Source organism: Drosophila innubila, chromosome X, assembly GCF_004354385.1.
Source record: "Drosophila innubila isolate TH190305 chromosome X, UK_Dinn_1.0, whole genome shotgun sequence".
NCBI classification, from domain to species: Eukaryota; Metazoa; Arthropoda; class Insecta; order Diptera; family Drosophilidae; genus Drosophila; species Drosophila innubila.
Genome location: NC_047626.1, coordinates 26097938 through 26114412, shown reverse-complemented (window position 1 = coordinate 26114412; position 16475 = coordinate 26097938). Strand labels below are relative to the sequence as shown.

At 35.3% G+C, this 16475-nt stretch overlaps 1 protein-coding gene across 1 annotated transcript in view; it reads right to left on the bottom strand.

Annotated features, from left to right (window-relative positions):
• Positions 1–16475, bottom strand: part of LOC117793674 (protein sidekick) — a 104842-nt gene that overhangs the window by 29664 nt on the left and 58703 nt on the right. Inside the window, exons 3-4 of the mRNA XM_034634062.1 lie at positions 12606–12737; positions 1399–1575 (exon numbers count right to left, since the gene is read on the bottom strand). Coding sequence (XP_034489953.1) covers positions 1399–1575; positions 12606–12737 — 309 coding nt within the window. The remainder of the gene's footprint in view (positions 1–1398; positions 1576–12605; positions 12738–16475) is intronic.

Below are 16475 nucleotides of genomic sequence, written 5' to 3'. Positions count from 1 at the left end.
TTATAGCTATCTACAACTATCTTTATAATATCAATCGATATAAGTACGTAGACTAGACCGTGGGGTGGCCATTGTCAGGGTATTGCGTGTAAGATTCCGATAAAAAGTCCAATTACTGGCCAACTTATCTGGCAAATAGTATCTATAAAACGAGTACTTGGGTATCTCATGGAAATGAGGATTGATGTAATCATAACGATTACACGAAATTGTATCAAATTATATTTTGACATAGATTTCAAATTATTTATAACGATAACATGGCATTAAGCTTTTCATAGGACGAAAGGTATCGTTTCGAAATGAATCCTAACTGTTGACAAGAAGACAGTTGCACAAGCAGACAGACAGACAGACTGAGAACTTTCCCACGCAATTACCAAACGAATGAAAATGGCTTAGACCTCATTTGATGTAAGCTGACACTACAAAAAGCTGTCAATGCCTGAAGTAGTCAGCTTAATAATTTTCCACACCTGAGCTTAGCATGCACTGAGAAAAATATCTTTGTCAGCAATTTTTTACGAATCGATAATAATCGAAACAATTGAAAGTTCGATTTTAATACATTCGATTAAACAAATATTTTGCGGAAGTTGTATATCATTTTTGAAATGAATACATTTCTTATTTAAGGCGTGTTTTAAAAAAAATGTTTTTTTTAAAAACCAAGTTCATCCAAACATTTAAGATATCAAAAGTATTTTATCATATGTACTTGTTATTATTATTATTTATTGAATCCATTCTAATAAACTTAAAAACCAATTTTGATTTTTATCTGTAAACTCAACCCTCTAACGGGTAAAGTTTGTAGAGTATGAATAGAAAGCTAACAAATATTTCTTTTCGAGTTTATTTATTATGTGTTAAGAATTGATTTTCTGACGATTTTAAATATAAATGATTATTTCCGATGAACCGTTTATTTTTTACGGAATTTTGTTAAACATTGAAATTGTGAGAAATACCAAATTTAATTATTAATTATTATTAAAATTGCAATTTTAATCGCAAAAATAAAAATATATTGACAAAGTCTATCAATTTGTGAGTTCGTCTGATAGTAGCTTATATTATTTTCTTATTTAAAAAAAAAATAAATTTAAAAATGCAAATAGAAGTATTCTTAAAAAACGAAAAACTGAAGACCGTCTGTAGACGGTCTTGTCGGTTTGAGCGGAAAAAAATATGATTTTGCCTGTTAGAGGGTTAAATATTTTGTTTCAAGAATTTGGAAAATATAAAAACCTAATAAAAAATATTATTAAATTATATAAATTATAAATTAAAACGTAAATTTTTATCAGTGTAACAAAAATATACACATATGTAATAGCATGTCTTGCTCTATGTAGGTGTGCGTGGGTGTTTGGGTGTGTGTGTGTGTGTACTTACAGGCAACAACAACATCGCTCTTTTCACTCAATATAGATCCAGCATCGTTCCTGGCAATGCACTGATAGCTGCCGGCATCCTCGCGTCTTGTGATGTGAATGCGATAAAATTGACTGGATGAATAATCGGCAACGGGTATGCCATCCTTGAGCCAACGATATGTGGGCTGTGGCGAACCTGTGAATAAAGTTCAAAAACACATTCATGAATACATGAAGACACACGTATTTACACATACACACGTATCTGTACAAGGAAAATGAGTCTGCTGCAGGATGAGAAAGAGTCTTGCAGCAAACTGCACTGAAATAAGAAATGGATCCGGTTATAGGGGCGAAAGGCAGGGGTATGGGAGAAGAGCTGGTAGGAAAATGGAGCTTCGCGTTCGCATTGTTGCATAATGAAAATGTTTTTTTGAAAGCCATATCTCTTTTGGTTCAGTGGCGATTAAATCTTATTCTGGCCACGCCCGGGCACAAACGAGGATATTACTTATTTTACTGAACCTCTTACTCCTCCTCCATCCCCCTAGCTCTCTCTCTATCTTACACTTGTTTCTCTCAATGTGTGTGTTACACTCTTAGTTCGTTGACTATTTGTTTGAGCTTCCGTTTGCCTATCGAGGGACCCGCAACAGTGACACCAGCAGGATGCAAAGACCAAGAGCCCAGGAATAGGAATTGGAAGAGGAATGGGAATGCGTATGGTGAACAGGGACTGGGGCGGGGCAGGGCAGGGCATTTCACCGGACACACTCGAAGCAACTCGATTTGGCACACAATTTGCACAAAATGCGATCGGCCGAGAGAAGCTTAAATAAACGACTTTTCAGTTCTGTATTGTTGGGAAATGGCGTTTTTGATTTCGATTTGCCGACGAGCGTTTAATTTACAGTTGATTTATGTGCGGCATGGCCAACATTGTTGCAACACGATGCTCTTGCAACCAAATGAATTTGCAATTGCAATTTTCTAAACATAAATTGAACCTTTGACCCTTTTGGATAGGCGGTTGGTCAACTAAATGAAGCATTGAATAAAATATCCGTTTTAGCCAACTAGCCCCCTAAGGAACTCGCTGTCCCCCGCCCACCAACTCACAGTTACAACTACTCAGCACTGATATCTAAACATGAAATGGCCATGCAACAGGATGAGTGCAACTAAAACCGCTGCTGCTGCTGCTGTTGAAATCCGATAGACACTCTGCAACAGCATCAACATTTGAGCTGCCTCTCCACTCTATGGTTGATCCCAAATTCCTTCGACAGCGACCCAAACCTCAGGCCCAATTGCACAGCCAGCGATTTAGCGCGCGTACAGCAAACAAAATACGCTAACAAGTCAATAAGTTTATTATTGACTGCTTCAATACCCTGTAATGATAATGAACTTCCCACAAAATAATTAAAAAAGAGATGACAGGTCTATCCAGCTGATTTACTAATTTTCAAATAGCAATATAATAATTATTTCGATTTCACCCCAATTTCTGTTAAACTCATTATGTAGAAAATGTAATGGACACTTTATCAAAATCACTTTTTGGATGAGATTTTTCTTACTTGATTCTTCATTTTATTAATTTATTTTATTAGTATTTAAATGTACTTTTTAAGCCAATTTTCTAAAGTTAGTAACAAAATTTTTAGAACATTTGTATTTCGCTGATCTCATTAAATTAACTTTCTAAAAATTTAACTTACTCTAAGTAAGTCAAGGAGAACAAAATATGATTTCAAATAATTGTTAGATACCCAATAAATTTAAAGGTATAACATTTAATTTCTATTTTCTTCCTTCAGTCCTAGATATAAATAATACACGTATATTTAATTTAAATTTTAGGTTAATCTAGTATAAATAGAGATTATCGATATTTTAAGATGTAGGGATTGAAATTTATCGAGAAATAAGTGCAGAATAAGAGTGTGGGATAATAATCTAGATACAAATACATATCTAAAATAGATGATCTTTATGTATATGTAGAAACTATAAGAAGATATTAAATAATAGAGTTAAACAATAAATTAGTGTTATTTAATCAGAAACAATAAAATATTCAATTTCAAAGCTGTTACAAACTGCCTTTAAAAGTCAATATACCTCATTCAATTTTATACTGCCCTGCAAGGTATTTTGACGCTGTTACACAAACTTATACACACTCACACTTACACACATTGCCAATGGCAATGCAATTGCATTCAGTTGGCAGCACTTTGGCAGCAGATGAAATCGAATTGAGCAGACACAGAGACAGAGTAAGAGGCTAAGGCTGAAATGCTAGAATAAGTAAAAGAGCCAACAGCCAAAAAAATAGTAAGAAAAAAAACTTAAAAAAGAAAAAAGGGAAAAGTTCCTCCAAGTGTTGGACGGCATAAAAAGTTGGGCGATGCCAAGAAGAGGGTAAAGTCTATTTGAGCATTTGGGCAATGACGTTGCTATAAAATTACAATTTGGGGAATTGTAAGGCAAATACACACAGGCGGCAGTAGCACAACTGCAACATACACACACTCACACACTCACTCACACACACACAGATATACGCACACACAGACTTACTTAACCGAATGCCGTCGCTTTGGTCAATAGCAGCAGAAGGCTCAGTGAAGAAGCAGAAGAAAAGAGGCGACATGTTGTGGGGGTTAAAAGTAGCAAGAGTAAAGTAAGTAAGCCAAACAGCCGAAAGCAAATGAACAAGAAGAAGCAGAGACTGGACAGAACAGAAAGAAAAAAAAGGCAGTTCTCCAGCGATATGTGTCAGCGTTAAATCGAAGTGAAAGCCCCAATAAGAGCCAGAAAATGAGAGGAAGAATTCCCAAGTGAGACTCGCCCTCAGACACACACACACGAACACACACTGTCACCGAGTGTAACGATGACACACCAACACACACGCAGAGGCATACACTCATGAGTTTTTAATAACTAAACTGACAAATCCTTTAAGCCAAAGCCATACGGGTCCGAAGTCAAACGTGTTTACTGTCCAGAGTGTTCAGCGTGTCCCTTTGCACAGGACAACAGCAAATAAATGTAACATAGCAAACGAAACGAAATGAAACGAAATGGAAAAGGAACGAAATGGGGAATGAAATCATAATTTGCAAGCACATCGAAAATGTCCCAATATTTGCAAAAGTTCATGCACAGCAGCAGCATTTCATAATATAAAGTATATATGTATATATCAGAATCTTAAGATAAAACAACACAACTTTATTTTATAGCAAATAATCAGGCATGTTCTACAATTCTCAAACAACCCAAATCCGTCTTGCTTTCAGCTGTCAAAATAATACATTTTTATTTCATTTAATTTTCCATCCATTTCAGTTGAGATTTGATAAAAATGACTGAGTTTTTATTGCACAAAATAAACTCATGTTAAATAATCTTTATTTTAAATTTTAAATCATAAATTTAGGATAATCGATTTTTGTGACTTTGAGAATATGTGCATAAAATTAATTCTTAGTCATTTCAAGATCAACAGCTATGCAACTGTCTTTAAAATCCCTAGAGATTTGTGGTTCACATCTGAATAACAAATCCTTTAAATAATTTTATTCTTATTTACTATCCCGTTTACGCGCAGCAATTAATTATGAGCGATACAAAAAATGCCATTAATTCAATTGAATGCAATTTTGGCGTAGAAAGTCTTACCGTCATAATTTCCATGTTTGAAAAAAATAAAAAAAAAACATAAATTTGTATGCGTCATAATATTGCACTTGCTTTCATTGCAAAATTTCTAATGCAAAATTTGGATTGTAAAATCCAATTATATGTAGAATACTCTTTTGGGCTAAAACAAAAGAAGCCCTCAACTCTTTACTCATTTTATTAAGTTTACATGATAAAATAAAAACTTTTACATGGTGTTAACACGAGTTAGATAAAAATTCAAAACAAGACTCCAATTGATGGGAACAGCATTAAGGATGCCAATGTGTTGCAATTTCCCTTAAAGGTCTGATCAAAAGTTTTATTTAAAATGTATTTTCCAAGTGCAAGTGCAGAGCACGATATTCACGGTTTCCCAGCAGAGACAGAGACAGAGAGAGAGAGAGAGAGAGAGACTGGAAAAGCAACAAGTCAGTTTTTCGCTAAGAGGAAGAAAGGCCATAATGAAATTTGGTCTCGTACTCTCCCAGTGACTCAATCGCTCAATCACTCAATCAATCAGTCAATGTCTAAGCAAGCGACTGCATATAAATAAATTCAATAAACTGACGATGCCACACGCAACAAATTGCATTTGCACGAAAGTGTGTCGGACTGTGTGTGTGTCTACCCTAACCGTTCTCTCTCTCTCTCTCTCTCTGTCTTTATCCCTCCTTGCCACTGTCCCCCTCTCTGTTTTCACAACTAGCGGAAATTGTTTGATTTGTGGCTGTCTCCGCTTTACAGAAGTTGCCAAGTTGTTGCCATGGGACTCGTCTTCAGTGTAACTATCTCCCTGTCTCTCTCTCTCTCTCGCTCACTCTGTATCGATCTCCATCTCTTTCTAGAAACTGCTGCAATTGTACAGTGTCAGACCATGTCTGACATTAGCCGCCTAATGTCACATAGTCTGTCAACAGAAAAGCTGCAACAATTGTGTTGCAGTTGCATTGTTGTCGCCTCATCGATCCCCTGGCTTATTGTCAAACATAAAGCTTCAAATCTATGCATTGATTGGTCCGATCTGTCCGTGACATTTTTAGACCCTGTATTTTAAAAGTCTAAAGGTTTTATTTAATTGGTTAAGACCTTAATTTGCACAACAGACAGTAGGAGGCAGGTGCGACTTTATAAGGTATATGTATAAATTCTTGTTCAGCCTTATCAGCTGAGTCGATATAGTCATGTCCAATTGTCTGTTTGTCTACAAACTTTTTATGAATTTTGTTTAATAATTTTACCACGGTCCATTCTGCCCACTCAATTTTTTACTTTTTTTTTATGTTTGTATTATTTTTTTAATTTAATTTTAAATCCTATGTAGGTCATTTAAATAATAATCATTTTAATTTTCACTTTTAATTTGCTTGTTTCAGATTTTTTCACAGTCGGTTTTGGGTTAAACTTAGCATTTTCTAATCGTTGATGCGGACGTTGTTGCTGCCACGTCGTTATTGTTGCTTTTTTTTTGCACTCGATTTAAGTAAACTTCAAAAAGTGGCAAGGAAAAAAAAGGCGGCCTAAAAGGTTTTTCGTAGCAGGCAATTTTTAAGTGGCAGCTTTGCTTTGTTTTTTCTCCTTCTTCTTTGTCTTCTTCTTCATCTTCATCTGCTGCTTGCCTAATGGTGCAAGTTGCAGTTGTCGTTGTTGTCTTCGCACTTTTGGAAGCCCATTTCAGTTTTATATATTTCTATTGTTTACATATTCGGTTATCTATCTCTTTCTTTCTCACACACACACACTCTCTTTCTCTCTTTCCCTCTATCTGTGTATCTGTTTTAACCACAGAACTTGGCCAGAAAACAAGAAGTAAACACAATTCCAAAGAAATCTGAGCAGTGCTCATCACGTGGGACACGTGAGCCAAGGCTAAAAACGTTGTAGGGAGAGAGAAAGAGAGAGAGAGAGATGGCTAGGGCATCTGTAAGTGTGTCAACTGTGCAGCGGCTAAAAAAGAAAAGCATAAACACAACAACAAAATTGCAAGGTGCATTCAAGAAACACGGAACAAATTTTTCGTCTCTTCCTCTATTTCTATCTCGCTCTCACACTTACTCCTTCTCTGCATAATTTCATGTTGTTTAGCTATAAAAATATGCTCACAGTTTGCTTAGAAATGCGCAAGATAATAAATTTAAAAAGAGTCTGTTTTGTCACTTGAATGAACCATAAAACATACAGAAATCTTCATATCTTAACATCACATTGTAACAGTTTTATTCGTTATATATCAAAATTGTTGACTTTTCAATGTGTTGAAAACAAGAGAATAAATACTATGTATTGTATATTCACATAAGTATCAAAAATGAGACTTTTCGCTTTTATTTATTTATTTTATTTCTAAAAATAAATTTGATCAAAATTAAGATGCAGATTTCAATAAATGCTCCAAAGGGAAACCGTATAAGTTGGGACAAAGTTATGACTTTAACTGGACTAAGTATGGAAACATAAAAAAAAAGTTAAAATGCAGACTTACAAAACGGTCAAATATTATATGATTGACAAAAGGGATTTGAGTAATCAGCAAATAATTAAGAGTTTTATTGAATTTGTACAGCTTCTTAGAAATCATATAAATAAAAGTTAATAATATTAAAATGTAAATTTCATATTGGGGCTTAAACTAACACTTTTTAAGAACAAGATTCTTTGAAAACAGCAATTGAAAAATGTGTTTGTAACGCGATTGAATTTTTTTTCTCTGAATGTCCAACAGCTTGAGTCCATCAATATTGAGACTTTAAAGTTTAAAGCATTGAAAAAAAACACCAGCTAAGCTCTTGCAAACAAGCAAAATATCAACAATAATAACAACAAAAACAATTGCATAAAAAATTGCGACAAAATACACAAAAAAAAAAACAATGGCTTACACAATACATTTTTTTTTTGTTATCGTTGTTTTCGCTTAGTAATATTTCTCTCTTTTCTCCTTGTTTTTTGTTTTCGTTCTGTTAGTTTTTGATGTTGAAAGCTGAGGAATAGAGAAAAAAAAACTTAACTCAACCCCCCCTAAAACCCATAGTTAAACCTAAGGAAACTAAGCCACGCACGTTCTTCAGATGCTGTTGCAGCCTTTCCATTTTCATCCTATTTTTTCCAACAATTTTCCTTCATTTTTTTTCTGTTTTTGTTTTTTGTTTTGTGCCTCGAGTTTCCTTATCCTTTCTTACCCCATTTGCTGCACCGTTGCAGCTTCTTCAGCTGGCTTGTCGCGACTCTTCTTGGCCATAAAAAAGCAAAGTCTTTGTTGCAAGTTGCAAGAGTGAAATGCAGCTTGCAACGCGCTGCGTCGCGTCGCGTCGCGTCTTTTTCCGTTTTTGGCTTTCGTTGAAAACAATTCAACACACACTTTGCCAAGGCTTTATGCTTATGACACTTACCCTGCCCCTATCCTTAAAACGATATACAACATGCCGTAAGTACTTGCAACATCGCTGGCTGTGTGGCAGTTGCATATGCCATATTAGTTACATTTGTGCACTTCTATTGGGCATTCAACTTGTCGTAGATAATCCTGATTAACAGTTTTTACCTGGTTACAAAAATCTGCCATCTGCTATATTTATCTGCCCATTTTTGGTGTCACAAAACGCATTTTACGCCAGATGGCGCCACACTACGGCACCAAATGATCCTTGTTGCCTGCCCAAAAATCCATTCAGCTTACGAGCATATTTCGGGGTATATTTAGGCATTCATAGGCATTTTTGTTATTGGTCAGATTGAGATTTTTTGCATTCTTTCTCTTGTAACAAGTGTTGCATCAATAAAAATGTTTTGGGATATGGATTTGGATTTTTTGGCGCTATATATTTCATTTTTCAGTTTCAATATTTTCCTTAAATAACTTTAATATTAATGTAAGCATTAATGTTATCAATTTCACATCAATTGCACTGCCCCAAAAAGTATGCTATAAACAAAAAACGGAAGTGAAATCAATTATATTGTGTCTTCTTTTATAATTGTTAGAATCCATTTTTTTTTTTAAGATTTGTGTTTTTTAAGTTAGCTGGTTCTCTGCTACCTTTAGTGGACACTTAGTCTTGGTTTAATTAACCGGCAGCTTTAAGTTGTAAAAAAGAGGAAAATTGATTTTCTAATGTATATTTTTATGTACAGGGTATATCAGAGTTGTGTATTTTTTTCCGCACAGCATTTTATGCTGCATTGTATGTGAACTTATACCATTTTTTTTTTCACAATTTCCTTGTTGCAATGTTAGCAAGCCACAGAATTCGTTGCACACTAAAAACTGCTCGCAAAACAACTAGAAAAAATGTCTAAAAGATAAGCAAACAAGTTGAAACGTTGCGGTGCTGTGTGATCAATTACCACACACCCTGCAGACAGCTTTGAGCTTAATTTTTACATAGTTTTGAACATATTTTTATTTCTAAAAACTTAGTAAGCGTAAGCTAAATGGCGCCAATGCTGATATTGTGAATACGATTATGATAATTATTTTTTTTAGCTTATAGATTTCTTCTAGTAGGATCAGGACAAACGCTAGATGGATCCAGTGTTGTAAAAAGGGTTTTTTTAATCATATTTTTTTTGTTTATTGCGTAAAAGTGAAAACTTATTTTAAAGATAGATAAAAAGAACATTTCTCCCTGTTCTTACTTTCTTGATTTGAGAGCTTCTGCTTGTTACATACCTTCTCAGAAAGTTAAGATACATTTTCTTGTAGTCATGTCATTGGGTATAGGGCAGCAAAAAAAAGTTTACAAAAAACGTCTAAATTCCTTGGCAGCACATAGAGGTTAGGAGAAAATAGGTAGGTGAAAGGGAAAAGAATGAAAGGGGGTAAGTGAAGTTGAGCAAGCAAGGACTGCAAAGCCTACACATCCACAATCCTATCCCGACCAGTTTCTTTCCAATTCTCTTCCCTATCCATATCTAAATTCTGCATATGCAACCTCATTCGTAACCATTCGTATCTCCCTGTGTGTATGTGTGTTGACAGTTAAAAGCGCCAAAGTGACTGAGTGCGTGAATGCCACAGCTATTGGCAACGCTTGTCGCGGCATGTGTGACGCCAACGACAACGACAACAACAGCAACAACAACACCAACACCAACAATCAGCCGGAGCAACAACAACAATAACAACTGCTAAAAAGGTTTGCATGATTTTTTTATACCCTTGAAAAGCGTATTATAACTTTGCCACGTTATGTGTAACGCATTAAAGAGTATTTATTTTTAATCTGATCGACGAGCTTACTCGATACAGCCACCTATGTCGGATCAGACTTCTCTATCGTGTAGTTGTAATATCAATAATTGGTCTAACATCAAAGCTTAGTTGCGATAAGTCTTACAGTACCTTAAGATACTTTAACTAAACTAACAGATTATGTATCTGGAATTATATTGTCCAATCTGACCAAATTTGATTAAAATCGGACTACTACTACATACAGCTGCCATAGCAATTTTTGTAAAATATCTCTTTTTAATTTCTAAGATATTTTTACCAAGGCCACCGATTATATTGAAGAAAGTTTAATTTTCCGTCCTAAAAAGCAAGTTATACTGTATCTATATTTTTTAGACATATGGGAATAATTGGTTGAAGATTAGCTTTTTGTATAACAAAAATACGTAATCGCTTTTTTAAGATATTTTAACAATATAAAATCACTTTTGTAATTTTTTCTTGCGGGAATAAGTAACATGATTTTACTTTATTTTAAGCATTGATCTGCAAGGGTACCAATTCTTCGGTGTGCCGGAGATAACATGTCTTTCTTATTTTTATTTTTTTTTTAGTTTTTGTTTTATCTCTTGTGGTGTAACAGTTTTGGCCGTTTTGCAGCTTACGCAAAGTGCAGTGCTCTTTATGGGTTCATGCCTCATGCCACATGCAGCATGCAACACCATACAGATATGCACAGTGTGCATTGCACACACCGTAAGTACATTTTCATATGCATACGTGTGTGTGTGTGTTGTGTATGCTGATACGCAGCTGAAACAGCTCAAATGGCTTGGCCAGGCCATCAAAGGCCAATCAATTAGCACCACACACACACAAACACACACACCACAATTGGCGGTGGTGTTGGTGGATTTTGGATTGGTTTGCTTGCCGGTTCATCGTTCATCGCTTGCAGTGACGTGTTTTGAATTTTGGATTTTGGTAAGTGAGTCACGAGATTGATGGTCTCGACCATTTGACCCTTTGAATGCAGTTGCAGATTAGGTTAATACGAACATCACTTAGCTGAGGTCTCTATTACACCGAGCCAGATTTATGGTGAATGTTTTTAATTTAATAAGTATTTAATATAGTTATAATACTTTTGCAAACATTATTTTAGAGAAACAACAGCGTCATAAAGTGTTGCTTTAATTGTAATTATTTAAAAAATTCGATTTAAATTAATTGATTGATTCGAATATTTAGACTGAAAATGGTTCTTAACAGTCGCCTTTACCCAGAACCCTAATCAAAGTGTTATTTATCTTTCTATTTGTTTTTTTTGTTTTCCTTAATTTCATTGATAAAAGTTTCCACTTCACCTTAACCCTCTAGTTGAAAATTTGTTGGGCAATTCCTGAAATAAATTGAAGGACAGACGAGCAGATTTGCCCAGTAGAGATAGAGAATTAGAGGGGGAGGGAGATATTGAGAGGGGGAGTAAGACGCAGTGTCCTTTTGTCTCATCACTGAACCAATATGCATTCATTTTTAATACATTTCACGGCTAATTGTGCGAATCCTGTGGCCATAAGGCCACAAAGCTAATATCCACACACACACACACACACACACACACAAAGGGAAACAAGGACGTCAGGTCCCAAATTGTCTTAAGGGTCCTTCACACAGCACAAACAACAACAGTAAAAAGAATAGAAAGCACAAGGAGAACGAGAACGAGTTGAAGTCAGTCTCTGAAGTCCGAGAGCTGAAGGCCACGTTCAACTCACAACATTTTTCGGGATGACACAATATGTAAGCGATACTTGGGAATGCCACACGCAGAAGGCCAGGTCCAAACAACACCTGTGTGTGTGTATGTGTGTCTGTGTGTGTTTGCCCTAAAGCGACTGGCCAAGCCTCATTGTGACCTACCCAGACCTTATTTCCTTTTCTTCCTTGCCACCCATAAGACAAAAACGGCTCAAAGGATTACGGCGCTCTCGTGGGCTTCCCAACTGGTCTGGAAACCTCATAAAAGTTATTGTTTTTCTACTTCATTATCTTTCAAAAGCAAAATTACGCCCCCACAACGGGAGGAACAACAATGCTTCTTGAGAGGAGGATGCAACAACAACAACAACAAAAAAGGAAGTGTTTTCGTTTATGGTTTCATTTTACATGCCACTTGCCGCATATCCTACCCTTCATACATATCCTCACTCCCCTTAGATCCTTAAGCTCAGCTGTCAGGCATTTTGAAGGACAAGTGTAATGTTTAGACTTCCCACTTCCCACTTCCCCCTTCTTTGCCGTATCTTGTGTCCGAGCTTATGTTACGAACTTACTTATTGTTGGCTTCAACTTACCCAACGCAAGACACTGTAAAATCTTCGTTCGTCCTTCGCTCACAATGGATCCCGATGACGAAGGATGCGTTGTAAAACGCGGCGCCTGTTGCTGCTGTTGTTGTGGTGCTTGTTGTTGTTGGGATATAGCATCTGCAAATAAATATAGCATCACGATGATTAGCATTTTAGTTTAAAATTTACCAATAATAGAAGAACTGTTTCCAAACATTCACAAAACGACCTTGACAAGGCCCTTTTGCTCTGCTTAAAAATATATACACATATTCAGATGAAAACATTTTATTATGTGGTAAAACTTATGAGATAAGTATTTTTGTTATCCAATCATCATTTGACAAGACTTGTTGTTCAATTTGAATATTTAAAGCAGATACGAAATCATAATATAATATAATATAACTTGGATACTATCTAGGAAATGTTAAATTTTATTTAATAATTAAAAAATAAAACCTTGAATTCCATTTTTCCAATATAATTTTAGTAGGTTCAACAAATTAAGGTAACCATTTGGTATAATCGATAGTAAGTTACAACAGACTATCGAAAGCCTTTTGCTTATTTGAAGAAAATGTAAATTAAACGCAAGTATAATTGGCTATTAGTAAATTAAATGCATTATGTTTGGTAGCCGCAATTATCGATGCCTTAAAGCTTTTCAACAGCTTATATAAAATGAATGCAACAAGCTAAAATAGCCTTTGCTTTATCAATCAAAATTAAAATTAGCCTTATTTGAAAAGAGAAAACCTTTAGTAATTCTGATTGTTTTGTTGTTGGGGTTTTTCCCTTCTTTAATATAATATCAGCCCAAAGAGGTCATGAAAATATGTGCAAAACGTCATTAATCATAAAATTGCCAGCAATAGGCAATTTAAGTTTGTGTCGGGCTGATCGATTATAATTAAATGGCAGAATCTTACAGCTCAAATCTCAGCAATTTTACTTATTATTAAGCCCAAACTCTGAATCTCTGGTTACTCGGCCGAGTTACGCCTTTGTAACAATTATGCGTTGAATTTGCGCAAGCCAATTATTGCATATTATAATTGATGAAGCCCGATATGGCTCGAATCAAAAGTTCAATTGAAAGGAAGGAAGGATGATGAAGCCATTCAAGCAGGTAGTAAATACGTCTATGCTCAAAGCAAATATGTAAAAACATATGAATAGTAATTATAGCAATGTTGATGACTATGAAAGATAGTGAGAAAACTTGGTCGAAACTGCAAATAATACTATGAATATTGCTAGCTTAATAAATAAAATCGTTTGCATATTGTTTCATTTTTGTATTTTGAAATAACAAATGGGGGAATTCGTGTATTTTATTTAATTTACAAACTCGGTATCTTTTTCTCTTTCTGTCTATTTTATTTCTGTGATACTCGAACCCCAGTAACTTGCACCGCGTTAGTAATAAATCCAATAAATCCAAGTGACAACAACAACAAAAATGATAGGCTAGTAAAAGTGTTATTTTGTTGGGATTGGTTTGGTTTTGTGTTGTTCTTTTAAAAATATTGCTGCTAGTCGGTCGGGTTGACCTGTTTGTGGGATTATAAATTCATTTTCATCGCAAAACATGCAAATGTATTTTTTACATTTTTTACACGCCCCCCACACAACAACAACGCAACGAAACAGGGTCAGTCTGGGGTATCTGGTTATTGATATCCACGCAAATTATTAGTTTATTTGTTTGTATACACAAAGAATCATCAACCAAACACATTCTATAGATAGATGCTTCATATTTGTATGAAAAGTGTATCCTTTGAAATGCAAAAAAATATTGAGCGAGGTATTTGCCTAATGCATTTCAAATCTAATTCTAATAAAAACCAACAGCTGACAATTTTTGAGTGACTCCAATCGACCATGCAAATATCCCTGGAATTATGCCAAATTCTTTTCTAAATAGATAACCATTTATTATTATTTTAATAAAAACTGAATAACTACAAAGTGGCAGAAAAAAAGCTCTTTAAATTATTTTCATAATAAATTAAATGTTGTTGAAAGCTAGCTAAAATAACAAAAGCTTTAGCAACCTAGAATTTGTTTTATTATTATTGACCTATTTTTTTAATTTTATTTATAATTATACATTTATTAAAAAAAGTATCTGAAAAATATAACAATAAAGTATCTGCTTGATTGTACATTTTCTGCATCTGCGCGCAGATTAAATTATCTCCTTTAAAAGTAAAAGTAACTATAAGATGTCCAAGTATACAGCATTAAAAGTGCATTTAAAGTACAAAAGTATTTCTGGAATATATTATTTTTTCTCTTGAACTTTAAAATTGCAATTAAAAGCTGCTCTTTTAAATATTAACGCAAAAACTAAAAATGTTTGAATTGGAAATAATTGTACACTGTGGTAATACATATTTTATTGCCGCACAGATTAAATTATACAGATACCGCAGCATAATTAAGATAAAGGCGTATCTATAAGCTTTTCAACAAAAAACAAACCGATAGATAAATTACTGCATGGAAATGCAATGATAAGCACGCAATTCAATAAATACTATCTGAACAATACAACTCAGAGATATCAATCTGAGCCATAAGCTTCATAAAAATACCCGTGAAACTGTATCTAAAAACGTATTTACAAGGAAATTCAATCGATTGCGGAATACAAATTTTTTCAGACAACATAAAAAATAGGATTTACATATTTTTATGTCCGTGTTGCAAATGTTGTTGCAACATGAAATGTGGTGCGTGCTAACAGCTCAAAAACAAATAAATAAAAGAAAAACAACAAACTCAACAGCGGCAGCAATTAACAATTGGCCAAAATCATATAAGGAAAAACCATCTGGCATATGGCTAACATATGTATGTATGTATGTTATGTTGAACAATTGGGAAAGCTTAAGGGGAGTCAGGGCGTTGCATTTGTAGAAGTGGAAGGGGGAACGGTTATACGCATCGCTGATTATTTGGTGTTGGCCTTAATGATTGCCAGGCTGTTAGTTAGCCAACGTTAATAACTCGCGGCGTTGCCAAGAGACGAGCTATTCTATAAAGGGGCACAGACACTCGACTTGCTACCTGCAATCAGCACCCAAGCCATCAAAAAAGGGGGAGGAATGAGAAGGTATACAAAGCAGGCGTTAAATTGCAAATGTGTGTCCAGCACGCACTTCGATGCAACTTCTTGTGGCACAGCTCTTCCCTCCCTCTCTCTCTCTCTCTGTCTCTCTTTCTCTCTCTCTTTCTCTCTGTCCTTCTATCGCCTCTCAATGTCTTTGAGGTTGCGGTTTTTGCGCATGCGCAACCGCCACACGCGTTTTCAATGGCTTCCACAAGCAGTTATTTGATATATGCACATGCATCAAGTAAAGTATGTATCTTTCTCTTTCTTTTAACCTCTCCCTCACTCACTGTGACAGTCGCTCTCTCTATGCAAAATGTTGCTTTTTTTGTTGATACGCTCAATTTGCAGCACTTAGACACAGGCTCTGCCTGCAGGACCTTTTTGTGGCCGTTGACAGGAAACTGTGTCAGACATTAGCACACACACTCGACACACACATGCACACACTTGATTGTCGTGCCGTTGAGCTTTCGTTGAAATTTGTTTGTTAAACGTAAACGATGCCCTGTCTTAGTTTCAGCTTCAGTTACAGCTTCAGTTTCAGCATCAACTTCAACTTCAGTCTCATCCAACATTACCACAACAGCATTTCAAGTGGTGCAAGCAGAGCCTTGCCGCATTCTTGTGTCAAACATCGGTGTGTGATGTTAATGATGAAGCACACACACACACACACACAAACGCACACACACACACACACACAAACGCACCCACACACAACTTATGACCATGTGTGTGGCATCTGCATT